Consider the following 22,956-nt stretch of genomic DNA (forward strand, 5'->3'; position numbering starts at 1 on the left):
TATTTTGCATGGGAGCAAAAATGTCGTTTGTAAAAACGAGAAACCTATCTTTTCACCAGCATTATTATTGAAGGATGTATTTACACATCATACTGCCAGTGCCCCTGCATTATTTTGTAGAATCTCTGCCCCTGCGTTAGGTAATTCTTCAAGTAAATACGAATACTATAATGTGATATTGAAGGTAACATGGGGATTGCTTTTTATTTTTCCGATGTACAGAGTCCTCTCAATATCCCCGGCACTCACTTTTTCCTGCAGATTTCTTGCTAAATTGACAAATGTCAAGAAGCAGAACAAACAGGATTTTTTGGGAAAAAAGCAGTCACAATTTATACATTGTAAAGCTTATACACCTATAATACTGCTGCCATAGACATGAAACCATCAAGAGAACCCCTCCTGCAAGAAAATAGCAATAATATATAATACACTGGGGTTGATTTACAAGAACTGGAGAGTGCAACATCTGGTGCAGCTCTACATAGAAACCAGTTTTTATTGCCAAAGCTTAATTGAACAAATTAAAGTTTGAAGCTGATTGGCTAGCATGCACAGCTGCACCAGATTTTGCACCAGTGGCAGGGCGTCCACAAGGGTTCACGGGTGCCCTCTCCAGCTGCCCCCTCTATGCCCAAAGGATAGATTAATGCCCCACATGGTTGGCGCTCGCAGTTCACCCAGCTGTATTAGAAAAGTGAATGAATATTTGCTTTCTTAACTCTGAACTGCCTCTCCAGCAATCAGGTGCTTGGGTCTATTACCTGTCACCTAATTGGCTGAAACGACAGGCGCCGCTATTGGACGCCTATCAGGAGGAGAGGATGGGAGATGAGGATGGCAGGATATGCATGAAGGACCACTCTCGTCGCTGTCACCCGCTGCCCCACCAAGACAGGATAAGTGCCGGGCAGACGGAGGCACACTGGCAGCATTTTATGGGCACACTGGCAGCATTTTATGGGCACACTGGCAGCATATGATGGGCACACTGGAAACATTTTATGGGCACACTGACAGCATTTGATGGGCACACTGGCAGCATATGATGGGCACACTGGCAGCATTTAATGGTCACACTGGCAAAATATGATGGGCACAGTGGCAGCATATGATGGGTGTGTAGGACAGGTGAGTATGTACAGCTGGGGGTGGGGACAAGTGGAGGGCAGATGAATACATAACGCTGGGAGTGGAGGAGAGGTGAGTAAGTACAGCTGTGGCTTAGAGACAGGTGGAGGACAGGTGAGTATGTACGACCGCCCGGCGCTTTTTTTTTACGTCGTTTGCGTTTGGCTTTTTCCGGCGTATAGTTACCCCTGCTATATGAGGGGTAGCTAATGTTAAGTATGGCCGTCGTTCGCGAATACAGCTGGACGAAAGCATGACGAGTTGCCGACGTCATTTGGAGCATGCGTAATGAGATTCAGTCACGGCCGACGCATGCGTAGTTCGTTCGGCGCAGGGACGTGCATCATTTAAATGATACATGCCCCCTACCCGCCGAATTTGAATTCCGCCGGGTGGATTTACGCTACGCCGCCGCAACTTTACAGGCAAGTGCTTTGTGAATACAGCACTTGCCTGAAAAACTTGCGGCCACGTAACGTAAATGAGTTACCTTACACCAGCAGAAAGATCCGCTGATCTTTCTAAATCTGGCCCCTGGTGTGTATGTACAGTGGCTGTTGGAGGACAAGTCAGTATCTACTGCAGTGGGTGAAGAACAAATGTTGAACAAGGGTGCGTGTACTGCTGAAGATCGAAATAAATGTGGAAGACAGGGAAGAATAAGAATTGGGGGCATGCTGGCTGGGGGGAAGGAGTGTTATTTAAAGAATAGGGGTACTTAAAGTTTAATTACAAGAAAAAAAGATTGCAGGCAAATATAATATTTATTGAGAATAAACAGTATATGTACATCAAAGAGCACTTTCAGGGCTGTGACTCGGATATTAAAGATGTGTACTCTATTCTTACAAGAAAAAAATATTATACCAACTAAAACCATCTGAAGTAGACAATCATCTTCATACATTGTTTTTCTTGCTGTTGTAATTTCTCTAATGGAGGATATGTCCTATGAGGATTATACTAAATATAATACTGTCCTGAACTTGTGAACCTAGCAGACAGTACTTAGGAACACAAGCTAGAGCTGCTTTGTAATTCAGGTTTGCTTTCCAGATCACTGCTTAGATGCTGTGTCTATTTTTTCCTCTACTTAACTCTTGAAACATTTGCTAAACACCCCAGCCAAAAATCCACTGCAGTGTCTGTGCCAAGTTCGCAGCAAACTGTAATCAGGTTAGGGGCAAGGTCGTATTATTGGTGGCCTCATCCCCCCCCCCCCTTGTGATTTCCCAAATGCATGTATAATTTTGCTAAATGAGGCAGCATAACATTAAGCCCATTGGATATGTCAACATGACATTGGATTGGTTTGTACTGCTGCAAACATGAATATTTATACGGAGTAAAAATTGTGTTAAAATAGGGCTGAAGACTGTGCCACTGCAAATATCTTATCATAGAGAAGATGCAGTGTTGTTTTTTTTTTTTTTTTTTTGGGGCACAGAATTGAGAAAGACATTTATGGAAAAAGGCAGTGACCGGAATTGCATGCACTGGTGAATGAATGAAGGGTGGGGCAGATCTGCTCTGCAGAACACACTACCCACGCTACACTGCAGAGGAAAAGCTGCATAGAAGAGAACTGAATAATTATCAGAGCTTCATGAGTAATACAGCATTAGGGAGCTATTACTTGTTCCAGTACCACTAGCTTGTCACCTTAATGTAGTAAACAGCAGATGCACCAGCAGCGTGTGAATACAATGATGCATATGTAGTAGAAACATGCTAAATATAGGCAGCATCCTCGTTGCACCATGTCACTGATCACAGGCACAGGAAACAGAATGCCTGCTATATAATTACTGAGAAGACGAGTGTGTATTTAAAGGCACCAAAATGAAAATGATGAAGGTGTCTTTATATTTGAGCTGCATTATTTTACTGTTTAATTATTTTTTATTTCTTTTTTTGAAGTAAATCTTTTTTATGACACTGCTTTTTTTCAGTGAGTGCCTAATAAATATCTAAAGTAGTGGTCCCGGGCATTGATCTTTTTTGACAGGGCAGATATATTACCAGATGTGTAATGTATAAAGGAGAAACAAAGAGTCTCCCTTGTTTATGCTTTGAGATTAGATGCTCATTGTGGTTATGCATATTTTTAATAAAAAGCTTTTTACTAATTGTCTGCAGCTGCACCTGCTTGTTCAGTGCTTTCATTCTGAAAATGCTTATTCAGAGTTCTATTAGGGCAGAGAAGACAAATAAAACAAAAATATGTATGCATCTTGAAGGCCTCAATCAGACAGGTGAACGAGGGAGGAGAGACAGATGGACACAGCAGCACTTTGTGCTATGGCCGCATTGAAATTGGATAATAAACTGTTGCCATCTTGTATGTAGAAAGAAATGTGCTGTCCATGAACACAAAGGCCTCGTACAGACGACCGAACATGTCTGCTGAAACTAGTCCGCTGACCAGTTTCAGCAGACATGTTCGGTCGTGTGTACGGCCGACCGGACAGGTTTCCAGCGGACATTTGTCCACCCGACCGTTTTCGAGCGGACAAATGTTTCTTAGCATGCTAAGAAACATGTCCGCTGGAATCCTGTCCGTCGGACATGTTCAGTCGTCTGTACAGACTCACCGTACATGTCTGAGCGGCCGCCATCCCTCGCATGCGTCGAATCACTTTGACGCATGCGTGGAAGCATTGACCTTACAGCGTCGCGCACATCGCCGCATTATTGTCGCGGGGATGGCGCGGACACGTCACCGCGCTGTCTGTCCGCGCGGATTTCTGTCTGATGGTGTGTACAACCATCAGACAGAAATCTCGGAGGGGACATGTCCGCTGAAAACGGTCCGGCGGACCGTTTTCAGCGGACTGTCCCCTCGTCTGTACGAGGCCAAACTCTCTGCTTCCAGGTCAGGTTCCCTAATTTCAAGTAACTGCAAGGATAAACGGTTACATACAAACAGTCAATTATTTATAAAGGCGTTTGCTTCTAAATTAATACAAACTACCATTCTTAAAGTGAAAAAGTATAATATTCACTATGTGCAGAAATGGGAAAGGATAATAAAAGCGCTAACACAATGAAATCACCACATAAATCAACAATTAAAAGGGTTGTAAAGGTACAATTTTTTTTCATTTAAAAGCAAAATTGAAGGATGAGGTAAGTGAAGGAGAAATGCACTAAGGTAAAGGAAGCTATTTAGGGGAAAAAAATTGTACCTTTACAACCCCTTTAAATAAAATTCTATCAACATGAGCTATTTTGCCAACACCATGGGGCAGATCCACGTAGCGCATATATCCGCCTGGCGTAGCGTATCTAAGATACACTACGCCGCCGTAACTTTTTTTTTCCCGAATCCTCAAAGAATTTGCGCCGTAAGTTACGGAGGCGTAGTGTATCTTTGGCGGCGTAAGGGCGCGCCATTCAAATGGATGTGATGGTGGCCGTGTTTTATGAAAATATGTTGTGACCCGACATAAACAATGTTTTTTTTTAACGGCGCATGTGCCATCCGTGGGGGTATCCCAGTGCGCATGCTCGAAATGAAACCGGAAAACAAGCCAATGCTTACAACGGTGACGTCATTCTACGCAAATGCCTATTCGCGAACGACTTACGCAAAGGACGTAAAAAATTCAAAATTTGACGCGGGAATGACGGCCATACTTAACATTAAATACGCCTCATAATAGCAGCTTTAACTATACGCCGGAAAAAGCCGAACGCAAACGACGTAAAAAAATGCGCCGGCCGGACGTACGTTCGTGGATCGCCGTAACTAGCTAATTTGCATACTCAATGCGGAATTCGACAGAAACGCAAACCTAGCGGCCTGCGGAAAAAATGCATCTACGATCCGACGGCGTACTAAGAGGTACGCTTGTCGGATCGATCCGAGATGCAGTCGTATCTTGTTTTGTAGATACAAAACACAGATACGACGCGGGAAATTAAAAATTACGTGGCGTATCAATAGATACACCGGCGTAATTCTTTTGTGGATCTGCCCCCATGTGTTTAAATCTTCTGTGTCTGGATGGATAATCTTACAATAGTGCCACCACAAATCACCACCACTATGATGAGAGGTGCATACTCACTGTCAATTCAACTACCTCTATTTCACTAAAGGTCAACAAGTGCTTAGGAATAATATGTGTCCTTCTTATGGGTCACACCACTCTCCAGTAGATCTTCCACGATCACCTTAGGGCTTCAATCATCACTCCAAAGTCATCACAACATTAAACCAGAGAAGTGCTATAGTGTGTAGAATTTTATTATAAAAGATGAACAAAGATAACAAAGCAAGGCACTCACTTGTAATTGTACCCAGACTTTGCACTAATGTAAACAGCCTTGGGAGTATTCACACCACCTCCCCTTTAAAGGAAGTGATGACACCCATGGGGCCTCGACTAGTTTTGCTGACCGTGTCTTCCGGAAGCCACTAGAAAAAAGTGGCGGCACCAGCCATTGATTCATACAGGGTGCAAATCTTGACACTGCTGTTTACATAAACTGTGTGTGTTTCTCCACGTGCTCCCTGCCCATATCTCAGGCTCCACTGCCCTTCCTGGGTGTATGGAATAGCCATGTCAGATGACAGTGCAGAGATTACTCGACATGATCTCATCTTTTAATATATTTTTTTAACCATTGGGTAATATATTGTGTTAGTGTGTGCTTAAAGTGGAAGTTCACCCAAAAATACATTTCTAATAATACCTTGAGCTGACCAGTTATACTGCGAGGATGCTGTTTTTTTTTTTCATACATACCTTGTTAGCAGTGTTTTATCCCTCGGCTTCCGGGTACGATTCTAGCGGGGCTGGGCGTTCCTAGTTGATTGAAGTTCCTCCGACCGCCGCATACTGCGCATCACGACTTTCCGAAAGAAGCCGAACGTCATTGCGCAGGCGCCGCATAGAGTCGGCTCTATACGGCGCCTGTGCAGCGACGTTCGGCTTCTTTCGGAAAGTCGTGACGCGCAGTATGCGCCGGTCGGAGAAACGTCAATCAACTAGGAACGCCCAGCCCCACTAGAATCGTACCCGGAAGCCGAGGGATGAAACACCGCTAACAAGGTATGTATGAAAAAAAAAAAACAGCATCCTCGCAGTATAACCGGTCAGCTCAAGGTATTATTAGAAATGTATTTTTGGGTGAACTTCAACTTTAAATTACCTTTGGCCCTGGCTCACACTGGTACGATTTGACATGTCAGATCGGCGGCATTTGCCAGCAATTGCTGGCAATCGCACCATCCTAATCAGTGCAACGTCGCATCTTCGGCCCTACACCAATTTCAAAAAGTCATTTCTGTGCAGAAACCTGCACAGATGTCTTTGTAATCACGGCCAAAATCGCAACTGACAAGCAGGAGTGAAATCCACACGAATTCAGCTGAACTCGCACGGCTTCATTCCCACAGCCCAGTGTGAACCCGGGCTTAGTGTATTTTTACTGAAAACAAGTTTTTCGTAAATTGTTTTGTGTAACATAAAATTGCAACTAACCATCATTATATGGTCTCTGCTTTTAGAAAAAAACGTACTGTTTGGGGGGTTTAACTAATCATCAGGCCTAAAATGTGCATTTTAACATGTGTGCACACAAAATATGCAAAAATAGTTCTGACAGCAAAAGGGTTAAAGGGATGTGGTTAGAAAGTTTCTGAGCTTATGCCTGCATGTATCTGGGGGGTGGTCAGTACACATTCTGTGTACAGAACAACTCCAGGTAGCCATATTGCATTTTCAGAAAATTACAGCGGTTGCAGATTGAAAAGGAAATGTCATTTTTAATAACATTCAATTACTTGTGTCTCAATTGTATACGCTATATTATTTTTTCTTTATTTGCTATTTATTTTCCCCACAAAAGTGGAGGTACCCTTTAAATGACACAAAATATCAAAACAAGTAATCTATATGAAATGAAAACTTTTTTTATTATGTGAAGCAGGTTGTACTCGGATATTGAGTTACCCATAAAATATTATTAAGGGCATTATGACACTAATATGTTTTGACAAGGATTTTATTAGACCTGTGAGAATCAGATGTGCAGACGCCACACACACCGCTTCAATTTACAGATAAAGATCCGTAATGTTCTGTGGTAGACCAGACAGAAGTTTAATTTCCTGAAAAGGGCAGATAAAGCTCAGCTCATAAGCAAATCTGGTTAACTCTGTGTGTTTAGGATTAGGATTTGCAGTGTCCTCTTTTCTGTTATTGGAAAAATAACAGTTTAGCATGCCCTGCTTTTGTAAAATCATTACACAATAATATTAATTACTGAGATTTGTGGCTTTAATTTGTCAACCAAAAGTCCTTGCTAGGGAAAACCAGTTTATTTAACAAACTGTCATTTTACATGTGTGTAGAAACAAAATATCTCTTGCACTGATTGCTGCCTTGTATCTCTAATCTTACTAAACAAAGTGGGTGTGGAACTACTGAAGCATTTCCATGTGCTCATTTCTAAATGTCTGCATCATATTCAATGCTAACTTCTGCACATTTCTGATTACCATGGCTTATATTTTATGTGTGCGTTCTAAAGGAAAAACACTGCCTCCGCTGGCCACTGTTAGAAATGAAAAGTCCTGTTAAGAAATGCTGTAAATAGCTTTCCTTGATCTATGCAAAAAAACATGTATTTTCTACTATTCAGAAAATGTGACCATCCATAAAACGTATATGAAATATAAAGAACTATATATCGTTTATATGATTTTGTAAACGACCCCCTATTTCATATCAGTGGAGGTGGATATACATGTTTAGTTGAATTTGTAAAGGACTAGCAGGATTTATATAATACAGATTACACATTGCCTAAATGTTATTCATGATGAATTAATAAAGCTTAAAGGGTCACTAAAGGATTTTTTTTTTTTAGCTAAATAGCTTCCTTTACCTTACTGCAGTACTGGTTTCATGTTCTCATTGCTTGTTTTTGCTTTGATGTTGCTGTAAAACTGCTGTGATCTCCACACTTCCTAGTTGCCTGTTTCCTTATAATCATCGTACTGGGAGCTTTTCACTGTACGTCTAAGCTGTCATTACTGTGTGTCTAAAACTTAACAGAACCATTCTGATTCATTTTAAAAACAAAACACTGCCCTGGATTTGTTTGTTTTTGTTCTGTGTGTCTCTTTACTTCACATAAACATGAAACCAGTTTAAAAGTGAAACTAAACTGCAGGCACATTATATGATTGATTTTAAATTATTTGTAATCATTTTTAAAAGGAATCAGTTAACTTTTATGTCTCTATACCCTGTAAACAGTCATTTCAGCAAAACATTTTTTTAATTTAGTGACCCTTTAACCACTTGACCACTGGGCACTTAAACCCCCTTCCTAACCAGACCAATTTTCAGCTTTCGGTGCTCTCACAATTTGAATGACAATTACTCAGTCATACAACATTGTACCCATTTGAAATGTTTGTCCTTTTTTTCACACAAATAGAGCTTTCTTTTGGTGGTATTAGATCACCTCTGGGTTTTTAATTTTTTGCGCTATAAAAGAAAAACGACAAAAAATTCTGTAAAAATAAATAAATAAAAAATTGTTTCTGTCATATTCGCAGGTTATTTCTCACACACAGCATATGCATACCACGAATGACACCCCAAAACACATTCTGCTATTCCTCCCGAGTATGGCGATACCCCAAGTGTGCGACTTTTACACGGCGTGGCCACATACAGAGGCCCAACATGCAGGGAGCACCATCAGGCGTTCTGGAGCACCCAGGCCAATTCTGACATTTCTCTCCTACATGGAAAAAATCACCATTTATTTGCTAGAAAATTACATAGAACCCCAAAACATTATATATGCAGAGTTTTGGGGTATTGCGGAGTATTGGGGTATTGCGGAGTATTGGGGTATTGCGGAGTATTGGGGGCATTGCAGAGTATTTGGGTATTGCAGAGTATCGCGCAGGGATTTAGGGGTATTGCAGAGTATTGCGCAGGGTATTGCAGAGTATTGGGGTATTGCAGAGTATTGTGCAGGGTATTGCAGAGTATCGGGGTATTGCAGAGTATCGAGGTATTGCAGAGTATGGGGTATAGCAATGTATGGGGTATGGCAGGCAGAGTATGGGGTATGGCAGGCAGAGTATGGGGTATTGCAGGCAGAGTATTGGGGTATTGCAGAGTATCGGGGTATTGCAGAGTATCGAGGTATTGCAGAGTATGGGGTATGGCAGAGTATGGGGTATGGCAGGCAGAGTATGGGGTATGGCAGAGTATGGGGTATGGCAGAGTATGGGGTATGGCAGGCAGAGTATGGGGTATGGCAGGCAGAGTATGGGGTATGGCAGGCAGAGTATTGGGGGTATTGCAGGCAGAGTATTGGGGGTATTGCAGGCAGAGTATTGGGGGTATTGCAGGCAGAGTATGGGTTATTGCAGAGTATTGCGCAGGGAAGGATGGCTGGATCTGTGACTGCAGTTGTCACAGATCCAGCCACAGCACTGCTGACACCCGCCCCCCCCTCTCTGTACCGAACGGTACAGAGAGGAGAGGGAGGAACCGGCGTCATCAAATGACGCCGGTTTGTTTACAAGTGATCGCTCCGTCATTTGACGGAGCGATCACGTGGTAAACGGCCGCGATCAGCGGCAATTTACCGTCATCCGTGATGCGCCGGGTCTTCTAGACCCGGCGAGCACGGACACTTCCGCGAGCGCGCCCCAGGGGACGCGCAAATGCAGAAGTGCACGAGGACGTCCCAGGGACGTCCTGTCAGAGTAACTCGACCGCGCTGTAGCAGTATTTTTGCTATAGCGCGGTCGGCAAGTGTTTAAACGTCTGAAATAAAAAAAATTACATAATAATTAAAAGCTGGTCATTCCTTCAAGTCTTTGATTTGTTTCATCCATGTCAACTGATACATTCTGCTGGAGAGCTTGTGCTTTTGAAAAACAACAGACTTGCTGGCTGAATCACCAGATGAAAATAGCCTAAAAAATAAAAAACATATAGCCATTACATGTAAGAATTGTTGACATTCAATAATAAATGTTTGCTTTTGGGTTTAATACTGCTTTAACTACTTCCCTACCGGACCAATTCTGAACCTTCTCACATACATGACGAAACCAGCTTTTTTGGTCAAGAAATTACTTAGAGCCCCCAAACATTATATATATTGTTAAGCAGAGGTCCTAGAAAATAAAATGGTGGGCATTGCGATTTATGTCACATTTGCACAGAAGGTTTTTCAAACACAATTTTATGGGGAAAAATACACTTTAATTAATCTCATTCCACGCAAACACACGTTTAGAGATACACAGGAGGTTTTGGGCTAGAATTATTGCTCTGGTTATGACCTTCATGACGATACCTCACAAGTGTGATCACCATTTACATATGAGTGAAGGACTTGCATATGTGTTCACATTTCACATGGGCATGGGGGACACTTTTTTTATTTAAAACTTTTTTTATACTGTCCCTTTAATTTTTTAACCATTTTATTGCTATCACAAGGGTTGAACAACATTCCCTGTGATAGCATGGGCTGTGACAGGTCCTCTTCATGGAGAGATCTGGGGTCTATTAGACCCCAGATCTCTCCTCTTGCCTCCAGTGCAGCTGATCAGACCTAAATTGATCTGACTGGCTGCTACACTGGCTGGTAACAGGCCAGTAAGCAAAGAACCAAAACTGGAAGCTGCAAAATCCTGGTCGCTTCAGGTTTCTGACATCACAGAGAGGGAGAAACAATGTCAGTTCACTCCAGAGGATGCTGGCAGTCAGATGGGTCCCCGATCAGAGCATAGAGCCTGGGAAAGGCGGTGGTGGCAAGGGGATCGGCATCCCCTTCTGCCACATGTAGAAGTAATCGAGTGGCTGTATAGCCCTCAAATAACTTCTACATAAAAGAGCATCGTAGGTGGCAAATTTTGATTCCAGGATGATGCCTGTAGCTCGGTACAACCATGTAAACCCCAGGATGTCATATGTTCCCGCTGCTCCAAGGTGAAATGGCACAGGTTGTGGGGTGCTAGCCCAGTTGTAGCTATAACACTTTGCTCTCACTTTTCGTTAAGACCTATAAGATTAAATAGGTCAAATATAGCCTTCCTCTTTAACCACTTCCACCCGGGTTGACGTCATATGACATCTTGTAATTGAAAGAGTCCATATGGATGCACACCCAAATGTTAATCCAAAAAAATCAACTTTATTGTGAAAATATACTAAAAGCACCACAGATATGCCCTTGTCAGCATATCTGTGGTGCCTTTAATATATTTACACAATAAAGTAGATTTTTGGGGATTAATGCTTGGGTGTGCAGCCATTTGGACTCTTTCAATTACAGGATGTCATATGATGTCAACCCAGGAGGAAGTGTTTTAAGGGGAAGGCTATATTTGACCTATTTAATCTTATAGGTCATAACGAAAAGTGAGAGCAAAGTGTAAAAGATGGGGGAGCATGGATTATTCACTTATGTGGACTGAAATTTTGCTTTATTAGAGCACAGATTTGAGGAAGGAAGAACAGTTCTAAATTTGGACTATATTTTGCTTATTTTTATTTTTCACACTTGATGTGCAATTGTCACTTATTTTGATGAGGAGTGTGGATATTTGCCAGCAAGCAGCATAATAATTTAATTTTTTGTTTTTTGTTTTTTGTTTTCAAAACATTTTTTTATTGAGGGTAAGAACAGAACAAAAGAAAAGGATTACCAATTTCAGGAATATGAGATAAAATTCAAGTAAATCATGTCCAGTCGAGGTGATAACAAAAAGGCAATCAACAGCCATAAGACTTAAATCTAAACAGGTAGAAAAACCTGGATGTATAGCAACTCAGAGCCCTGAGATGACATTTTATACAAAGCATATAAGGCAATCCAAGAACTTAACCAAAAAATTCAAAATAAAACAAAAAGCAAACAAAACCATAATAAAGCAATAAATCTAAGGTCACTCATTCCTGAAGCCTATACAAGAACCAAGAGTTCCATTTAGCATCATAAACTGGGATAGAGTCACATAAGGTATGAAATATTTTTTCTGACAGCATCATTTGATCTACACGTGTAATTACCTGAGCGAAGGGGACCGACATTTTGTCCAATGTAGTGCAATAAACCACTGCATGGCAATACAGACTGAATGAATCAGCCTCATTTGGGGTCTGGGGGTGTCTAGCAGGGTTTGAAATAGAAGACGGTGCTTAATTGTCAAAGAAACAGGCTCCCCAGCTAATATATCTATCAACCCCAGGACCGCCCTCCAGGTAGGCTGCAGTTTTTCACAATCCCAAAATAAATGGAGGAACGAACCCTGGCGAGGGCAACCCCTAAAACAGGAAGGGGAAATCCGTGGGTAGATTTTACTTAAGTGGAGGGGAGGGTAATACCACCTAGTCAACAGTTTAATGGCGGTTTCCCTAACTGTCAAAGACTTAGTACACTTGCGCATGTTCTGCCAATTTTTCTCCCAATCTAACTCATACTCTCCTAGGTTAAGCTCATGTTGCCATTGTGCTCTATATTTCAATGTGGGCGCCTCACCAACTGATTCCATTAATCTATAGACCCCTGAGATGAGGCCCTTTTGTCTGGGAGTTGAATAGCATATATTTTCAAAGAGAGTATTTGAGTCAGTAACCGGTGTAGTGCTGTTGGAAAAAGTGTTGAATTTGTAGAAAGTGATAAAATTCCCTTGCTGGAATAGGATGAAGCGATTGTAGATGGGAGAAAGTTAAAAAATTTTGAATCTTGAAGAAAATCATCCAACTTTGTCAACTTACAGTCCACCCAAACCTTGAAAGAGTCTGGGTGTCTATATGCAGTGGGAAATCTAGGGTCACCCAAAAATGAGGCACCCCGAGGGGTCTGCGACACAAGCTTAAATTTGACTTTATAATCTTCCCACAGCTTCAAGCCAACAGCCACTATAGAGTTCTTAGAGCTCAAACCAGTCATAGAATGAATGCTTTAGCCGTTGCAGGTGAGGTGCACCTATCTAATGTGGCATTGGCAACCATGTTAATATCTCCACCTATGATCCTGTGAGCAGATTGATATTTAGCTAGATGGTCAAAAAAGGAATTAAAGAACAAGGCAGGGGAGTCATTCGGAGCATAAATACTAGCTATCGTTAGTTGTGTAGAAGACCCTTAATGATGACATATCAACTTTCTGCATCTCTAAAAACATGTATTACCTCCATGGGGAAGGAGGTGTGCAAAAATATGGCAGCGCCCCTGTTTTTTAAAGAGTGAAGATAGTAAAATGCCTGGGGGAACTGTCTATGGAAGAACTTGGGGTGCGAGAAGTGGGCAAAGTGCGTCTCCTGGATAAGGAGAATCTTGGCCCCTAGTTGTTTATACAAAGCAAAAGCCTTATGTCTCTTAATAGGGGAATTAAATCCCTTCACATTATGTGATATGCAAGTAATAGGCATGAGTGGAGTAAAACCATACTATCTCTGGGAAAGTGATCAAATATGTGAAAGTGATCAAATGATTCACATATCATTTGCATACCACCGCGGTCTCCTTGGCAGAATAAGACTTTCAAATTAAGGCAAAGCTGACCTAAAAGAAAAAAGTTAATAACCACACAATAAAAAATAAAAAAAACTGTAGGAAAAAGGAAGTCATTTAGTCCAATAACAAAATTGGATCAGGTATAAAAAATCAACCTAACAAGAGGTCTCGAACCCAGCAGCACCTAGTAAGTGAGAAAAGTGAAGACAAGTGAAGAATATATAACTAAAATAAAATGTCAGTCTTTCTTCCTTGTAGCAAAGTCAGTGAAATGAACTTCAGCTGGGCGGGGAGGACATGCTGCAAGTCCAAGGGACTGACTCCGGAGCCAGAGGATTGCAAAAAAAACACACCATAAAAAAATAAAGAGGACCAAACATAAATGTAGAAGCAGCCGTGTCCGAGTTTAAGATGTTCCAAGCTTCGGAATAGCAAGAATAGCGGAGCTAATCATTGTTTCTGTCTCTGGCTTCGTAGCGGATCCGTCTCCAGTCTCTGCAGGGAGGTGGTGTGTGCCAGATCGGAGAAGGCCTGGGGGTTGAAGGAAGGCGGCGGATAGCTTCTGCATCAAGGAGGCCCAGCTTCACCAGGATCTCTTGACCTTTCGAGAAGAGATGTAGCCGAGTAGGTTGTATCATTATGGGGGACCACTAACTTGAAGGGAAAGCCCCATTTGTAGCGGATCCGTGCAGATTGGAGAGCCGAGGTAACCTCCTTCAGGCCCCTACATCTATCGAGTGTGGCCGGGGAAATGTCTGGGTATATCTGGATAGTATGCTCATCTAGAGTAATACGTTGTTTGTTCTGGGCAGCTCTCAGGATCTCCTCCTTGGTGAGGAAATCCTTCATACAGAGGACCACATCTCTAGGCGGTTTGTCCGCAGGAGGCTTCGGTCTGAGGGCCCTGTGAATGCAGTCACACGTGAAGGTGGCGGAATCACAATCTGGGAGAAGGGACTTAAACAGTCGGATGACTGTGGGGATGAGCTTGGTTTCGGATTCTGGGATTCCATGTAGGTGAAAATTGTTGCGTCTGTTCCTATTATCGAGATCCTCGATTTGAGATTGCATCTGAGAAAAAGCAGAGACAAGTGGATCGTACTCCCTACTAAGGTTGCTATAGCCCAGAGCCAGTTCATCGTGCTTCGTTTCCAGTCTATCTGTCCTGGTACCCAAAGCTGCGATCTCCTGTGAGAGTGTATGGGATGTTTTATGCAGCGCCGTCTGAAATTTAGAAGCAAGCTTCTTGTACATGGATTCCAGGCTGGCATCCAGATCTGCTTTAGATAAGGAGGCAGGGTACTCACGGTTAGAGCCTGGCTGCGAGGAAGGGGCTTGTGGCGATAGAGTGGCTGGTAAAGGAGAACACGATCCGTCCGCGGTGCCATTTTGAGACATGTTGCACTGTTCCCGTGTGCGAAGAAGGTAGTGGGTAAGAGTATTCTAAAGCCGAGCCTACATGCCGTCCTCTTCGACGGCATGCACTACTCCAATGCGGTTCGAGGGGTGATAAAATAGCCAAGTTTCTGAAAGTTTATGACCCTCTAGAAGCGATTAAGGTCCAGGGTGGAGCGGAGCTACTGCTTCAGACGTCCATCACGCATGCGCCATATTTTTTTTTTATGTATTTATTTTTATCTAGAATCAGCATTGGGGATTTTTGTGGTGCACTTGCACTGCACTTTGTTATTAAGATATGCTTAGGGTGTGCGAACAATGTGAGCAGCAGCCTAAGATAATAGGATTGTTTGAGTTTGGTTGTGTTAATTGCACAGCCATTTGATGTGCAATTGTCAGCTATGTTAAAGATGGGTGCATATACAGTATTTGCTGGCACACAGGATAAAAATTAAAATTTCTTTTTTTTTCACGTATTTATTTATATTTATTTTCATTAGGGGTTTATACAGTATATAATATAAGATGTGCTGCATTTTTTTGAGAAGATAAAATTAGGGTGTGGGAATGTCGATGTAAACATATAAGGATTGCTCAAGTTGAGTTTTAGTGATTGCGCAGGAATTTTTTGGTTTTCAAGTTTACAGATCTTCCTTACACAGATTTGTCAGAATCAGGTATTAAGGGGGGAAGAGTTCAGCTTTAACACGTACATTTATTTTAAAATGTAACTCTTTTTTTAAACCTGAGCTCAAAACCAATCCTTAACTCACCCCCCTAAAGCTCTCATTCTAAAAGTCAGCTAACCTAAAACCTAAACCATCCCCTTCTATTTAACTTTGCCTGTAGCAGCACACTTATCAGATCTTGCACCAGGAGCAGTCAAACCAAAAGCTATGGGCTCTGCATTGAAAATTGCCAGCAACAAAAACTCTTAATCTTTGTCTTCATATGGAAGTGCATTGGCCTGTGATTGGTTGTACTGATAGGAATCAATGCTTATAGTAAATCATGTAAAGACCAGGAACAGAGACCTGGTTGGAAATGAGAATACTTTAACCCCCCAGTTTTGATACCGGTTTTGATTGCATTGAAACCAATACATTTCAGACTCTCCCGTAGAATGTAATGATAGCTATGACTAAAAACATAAATCACTTTTAGTATTTTCCTCAAAAAATTCAAGGTACTGCTGATATGCATTATGGAAGCTCAGAACTGTCTCTACTTGGTGATGCCCAGACTTATGAGTTCCAGGAAACTATTTGTCTACTAGTGGATGTTTGACCAACATTGAGACACTTGCAGTGCACACAAGGAACTCTGTGGGTCATTGATGATTGTATGGTGATTTACAAAAGGTGTGCGAGGAAGGTATAGAATATTTCTATGTCTGGAGTCCTCCCCTGGACCACATCTCTACATTGACCCATAACAGGATTCGCAAATGTGATCTGTGTTTCAACATCAGGAACTGTGACACACCATATTTCAACTTAGGGAGGCTGTATGACATTATAGACCTCCCCTGGACCACACCATTGTTCACTTACTATTAACTTATATAAGTGACCTTCATGTTTCACATAAAGGATCTACAACTTCTTGGAAAATAGAGTTCATTGCATGTCATCGTAACTTAGTGTGTGAGGGAGGTGGATTGACATCTGCATGTCCTTCCCCTTCTATCAAAGGGCCCTCCTTTAGACCAGTGGTACTCAACCTCAGTCATCAAGTACCCCCAACAGGCCATGTTTGCAGGTTTTCCCTTATCTTGCCAAGGTGCTTTAAATCAGAGTCAATAGCTTGGTGTTTTGGACAAGTATTTTATCTAAGAGAAATTCCCAAAACATGGCCTGTTGGGGGTACTTCAGAACTGAGGTTGAGAACCACTGCTTTAGACCACACTGCATTATCTTCATGCATCTATGGTGACTTTTATCCTTTACCTTTGTGGTGATTGTAGGTTCAAAGCCTATGAAATTACATATATCCAAATAGACATTAGTCTCTATATAGACACATATTGTTACATATTTTGACAGTTTTTTATTTATTTTTATTATAATTTTTTTGTCTTTTGGGCATCACATGTATTATATAGAGGTTTGCCATTGCAACATCAGAACAATATGCGCTAGGGAATCCAATTGTAATACAGTGGAAGTTTTTTAGAAATTGGTTTGAAATTATTTGTGTAGAATAAAGTGGATTTATACAGTGCTTTGGCTATTTAGATATAGGTATATACAGACCCTTTCCATTTTTGGTTCATACCTAGCATATATATTCTTAGGTGCTTTAAATTTTGTTATGACTATGGACTCCCAGATCATCTTTCTTTGAGGATAGAGGGAGGCCTTGAGGCTATCTTTTGTTGTTTTTCATACTGCTTTTTCATACTGCTGACAATAAAATCTTCTCTTCAAGTTAACCTGTTTCCATACCTTCACTTCAGAAACCTGGTCCCACTGAAGACATTAAAGAAGGGATCTTTACCAGAAAGATAAATGTGTATATAAAGAAAACTAAACCACAAATCTGTCTGTTCATGTCTTTGGTTTTGGAAAATGTAAAAGTTGATTTTAGAATTGAAAGTGTACAATGAGCTTATAGTGATATGTAATATAGGATTGATATAATTGTCAGTTTAGTGTTGTTATTATTTAAAGATAATGATGTATGTTTTCAACTTTACAGAACCCGAAGGAGGAGAAGTGTCTCCCCCAGTAGGAGCTGGTGTGAACTGCAACAGCTGGACCTTCAAATATGGACCTGGCAATCAAAAACAACCAGTGCCACAAATACCACCCGATTTTCCAGAGAATTTTATTATCCCAGGATCCCCAGCCATCATTTCTATCCGCCAGGATCAGCCATCCGCGCAAGCTCAAAAAAGTAACTTCATAACCTTTGGTAAAAAGGAAGAAACAAAAAAGAAAAAGAAAAAGAAGAAGGGGAACAAAAATCAAGAGAAAGCAAATAATAACGCAGCTGACAACAATGATCAATGAAAGGATACTGAAGCCAATTATTTCCCCCATTTTTGTAAGACATAATGTAGCAACTCATAATTATCTTCCTATTGTTAATGCACCTTCCTACAAACAAAAAGACTTCATCATTCAAGCCTGAGAATCTATACAGTTTGTCAATATCATTATCAGATTGTGTCTTAAAGCTTTATAATGTCAAATGTTTAGTCATATAGTATCCAGCGGTTGTCTTTCACATCCAAAGAATGCAAATGCAGTTTGTGCATATAATAAATAAGTGACTGTTGAAGTGTTACTGTTGCCGGTGGTGAGGGAGACTTTCATTTTTTAGGTGAAGCCACTATTCAGTTCATCAGGAATTACTAACATTACTGTTCCATTGGTTATTTTATGCCTCTGGGATACCTCTAGTTCCTGATCCCAGATTGGCTGCATTCTCTAAATATTTATATACATCCTGCCACAAGACTGAAAGTCTCCAGTGGATACTGGTAACATGTATACTTTAAGGTATATCTTTGTAAATAAAGTATAATGTACAGAAAAACATGTTATATTCAACCACTCATGGGACAAGATGCACATGTAAATTTACACCATATTTCTGAGAAAAAATAGAGTACAAAAAAGGATAAACCAATATTTTCAGAAATGGGCCAAAACACCCATTAACAATCAAATTCAACCACATCAAATAAATAGAATATCTTTACAATTAATGTAGATTTCATACTGAGTATATTGATATGTATAATAATTTATATATACCGACCTTCAACCATTACGTTTTATCAGGCTCTTGACAACATTTGAATGCATCAAGCAAAACCTACATATAAGCTAATTCCTCAGGAATCAAGATAGTAAATAACATGTTTATTTCTGTTCCCACCTTCTGTTATTGTAAATGTAATCACTTCTGAAAAAAAATCACATATACTTACATATAAAATAAGAAAAAAAAAAAAATTCACATGTAAATAAACTCTTACTTAGCTCATACTTTTCAAAGAGTGCATATTAAGGGTGAAATATATTCTCTTCAAAGCAAAAAAGCTAATCTTATTGTAGTGTATTTTAAGGAAAATTATAATCAGGGTGCATTATACTATATGACGTTTAAAGGAAAATGCAAAAAAACAAAAACTGAAAACAGAGTATTTATCTGTACAAATCTAAACAAAAATAATGCGTAATAGTTGTATTTGTAGCCCCCTGCTCTTTGAGCACAAGTTTATCAAAATGTACTGTCTTTGACCACTGGAAATGTGTGCGCATCTGCAAGCACATGGCCCATTGAAAACTATAGGCAATTCCTATTGTCTGTGTGCAACTACGACGGAGACAAAACCCACGCATGCTCAGAATCAAGTTGACGCATGCTCGGAAGTATTGAACTTAATTTTTCTCGGCTCGTTGTAGTGTTTTACGTCACCGCGTTTTGGACGGTCGGAATTTGTTCTGACAGTGTGTATGCAAGACAGCTTAAATGGAATTCCGACTAAAAATTCCATCGGATTTTAGGCCATCGGAAATTCTGATTGTGTGTATGGGGCATAAGTAATATAAATAACAAATATAGATCGAGAAAGATAAAATAAAACAAGACAAAAGGTATCATGAATAAGTATATGTATGATATAATAATACAGTGTATATTTATACATGTACAGTAAGTTAAATGTACCTTGATGTTAATTTTCCTGAAGAACAACAAATAGGGACAGTCCCGTGTAAGGGCTCCATGCCAATCATAATCTTGATAAGTATGATGCAAGTCAGATCATTAACACCTATCACAGATTGGTTGTTTATGTCTTCATGATAAACTTAGACCACTAGAAAGGGCCACTAAACAGAAAATACAAGTTTCTAATTATATGAAATGTAATATAGTAGTAGTATAATTTTGTAACTTTCACAACAGATGATATAATGTCTCATGCCTTTAACTTCATAGTAATAAATATGATCTGTGTATGCAGACACTGTAGCTAAGTGAAAATGATTTTTATAGGTAGGCTCACATTGGTGGCATGTAATAGATGTATTAGGTTATATGAAAACAAGATTTGCAGACAATATATGCTTTACTTGTCTCTAGCAAGTCCCACAGATAGGCCCACTACATCCGTAGTTGTCAACAAATAAGGTATTGTAGACCCTGAATATGTCAGGTTTGGCTAAAGGCTGAAGACATGCTTCAGTAGACAATGGGAGACTAGGGAAATGTTACATGTTGCTAGTAATGGTCACTGCTAATACTCCTTTACAAGTGTATGCTTTGACTCCCAGTACTGACTTCTGGGATCTAAAGGCTAAACTAGGAGTAGGAAAGGTTAGCATGCAGCCACAGGGCACTGCAATGATGATGACCTTAGTGCATATGAATAAATAGTGTATTCTTGCATAGTCAGCTTCTGATGTAACACCAAGGTTTCTTTGGTTAGATACAGCCATTTGGTGTTACAGCTCAGGTTTACATTATTCCTTCCTAGCCCTCATGGCCTAAAGGCTTCATTGCAACCAATAAAGGTAAACTTACAGAAAACAAGGCTTCCACACAGTCAAATAAGAAATACTAAAAAGTAACTAAAATACTTGCACATATATTGCATATATATAAATAATCTATTTGAATTTTTGCTATAGGGTGACTTGTAGATAAAATTTAGTGGTCCTTTTATCCAACGTGCTCAAGCATGTTACTGCAAACCATTTGACAATTAGAAGTGCTGCTTTGTAATCACATTTAAAAAGCTGCCTGAATCATCGTACTTCTCACCCAGTAAACACAGCTTTACCTATGTCAGTTCACAATGTGTTAAGCTGCTGCATGTGTTAAAGAATTATTTGTAATTGAGAACACAAACATGACTTACATGTGCAATCAAAGTACAATGATGTTTCTTGAAACCATCTGGACTTCATAATAGACCAAATGGTTCCTCCTCTTCAGATGACCTACTCATATTGTGTCATTGCAATCTATTGTGTGTTGTTGACTCTGACATATGGGTTTTGGTTTCATTTTTAACTTTCTTACAAGAAGAAGAAGATGATGAACTGGAGATCTTATGTACACTGATGTTAAAATATAAGTTATTATGCCCTATGCTCCTATGAAGATCTAACATATTTATTCTGTGCTTGTGTATGTGAATGCAAACGCTACTATCAGTTATAGTTGACTTTAACTGTTGAATGTAAACCCATACTTTTTCTTTTCTTTTTTGTACACTTGTGAAGAAAGTGAAATAGTGCTGATTTTAATTCACTGCTGTTTATTTTTTTTGGTTTGAAATTACACAGTAAAAAAATTTCTTAAATCAAGAATTACTAAAAACGTTGCCTCTTTTTTAGGTAAGTCTTAAGTAGAATAAAGAAAACTTCTGGTTTATTTGTTAAAACTTTAAAGCTTAAATTAAGGTATTGTTAAAAATGTACCTTACAGTGGACTCCCCCACCCCTTCAACCAACACCACACTGCAAGGCATAAAGTGAAATTCTTACCTTATTGCTAACTCTCTCTTGGTTTCATGTCTCTGTATGATAGGCCCCGGAAGGTGGTCCTCCCTGGTTGCAGCCCTTAGACATTATCACCTGCAATACAGGACCAGGAGCTCTGCTGGAGGATCCTTACAGGATCAAGGGACTATGCAACCGGAGGTGCCAAAGTGGATGGTACCCAAGCCTTGTGGACAAAGAAAGAGGTTTTGCCTGTAATGCTTCTCTTAGAGAGCTGGACCCTGGAACCCAGCACTTTGGTCATACAACCAAAGATTTTCTGGCAGGGTGCTGTACAGGTCCAAGGGAGTGGACCCCATATAAAGAGGACACGGCCCTTGAAGGTTTTTAAGAGGCAGCCCGCCGTGATGGGTGAAGATTGGATCTGTCTGGTTGCCAGCAGAATCCTGCGGCAGGAAAGTTAAGTGAAGATATTCCTAAGGAAGTCAGTGTTCGCTTATGGATTTCTTAATTTTTTTTCAGTAAGGTGTTGTCTTGTCTATATTTCACCACTAGATGGTGTGTGTGACGGTATCGGTATGATATCCCCGCCAAGCATTCCCTCCTCTCCATACAAGAACATCACAGGATTCCCCACACATGAGTCAAGACTGGATGCTGGAACCAAGACACTTTATTGACACAAAAACTCAGCTTATATGTGGTTACAGCCTGTTAGGAACGCCCCCCTCACACAGTGGGGTTTCCCATACAGATTATAGGAGACAAGTCGGAGCCGACCATGCAGACACGTTTCTTTAGATAAAGACATCACTGGAGTTAATTACTACACTGAAGCAATCAGAATAATTAACATACTACTTCTCTAATCATTTAGCCTGATGATACAATACACATCTTTTAAGGGTAAACACAGATCTTCTTTACACAACACAATAGATCAATTAACGTTTAGAATAGTGAGGGGACATTAGCACGTCAATAACCGGTCAGAGCAATGAATCACACATGAAATTCCTTTCTACCTCTAACCCATATGGCTAGCAGGGAGCAGTACACTGAGACATATAGGCAAATGTATCACAATGGCCCCCCTTTTGCTCCCTGCTCCGGCAAATCCGGTTGGACCTTCCCTGGTCCAGTAGGGTTGACGGGTTCAGAGCTTTTAGTCCGAGGTTAACTCCGTTTGGCATGACTGACCTCCCTTGACAACTGCTTCAGACTCAGGTATGTCACCGGGTCGTCAGATCACACGCCGGTCAGTCCCCAAGTCTTTGTGCGATCTGCAAAGTCACCAGAAGTCAGTGTGAAGCCAGCGAATGGGTCTGTGCGCCGCCGTCTAGGTGTCCCGCTATGGGAGGGGGCAGGTTATGGCTCTGAAGTGACAATCACAGGAGATTCATAAAAAGGAAAAGTTATATTTGTTGTAGCACTGGTGCTCAGAG

The 22,956-nt window shown here is 40.7% G+C and overlaps 1 protein-coding gene across 6 annotated transcripts in view; it reads left to right on the top strand.

The window, feature by feature from the left end:
• The window catches only part of LOC120932468 (protocadherin alpha-C2-like), a 385,799-nt gene extending 366,616 nt beyond the window's left edge, over nt 1-19,183 (top strand). For all 6 annotated transcript variants that reach the window (XM_040344839.1, XM_040344840.1, XM_040344837.1 and 3 more), the window contains exon 4: nt 17,748-19,183. In XM_040344839.1, coding sequence (XP_040200773.1) covers nt 17,748-18,061 — 314 coding nt within the window. In that variant the 3' untranslated portion in view covers nt 18,062-19,183. The remainder of the gene's footprint in view (nt 1-17,747) is intronic.
• The last annotated feature ends 3,773 nt before the right edge of the window (nt 19,184-22,956 follow it).

This window comes from Rana temporaria, chromosome 3, assembly GCF_905171775.1.
Source record: "Rana temporaria chromosome 3, aRanTem1.1, whole genome shotgun sequence".
NCBI lineage: Eukaryota > Metazoa > Chordata > Amphibia > Anura > Ranidae > Rana > Rana temporaria.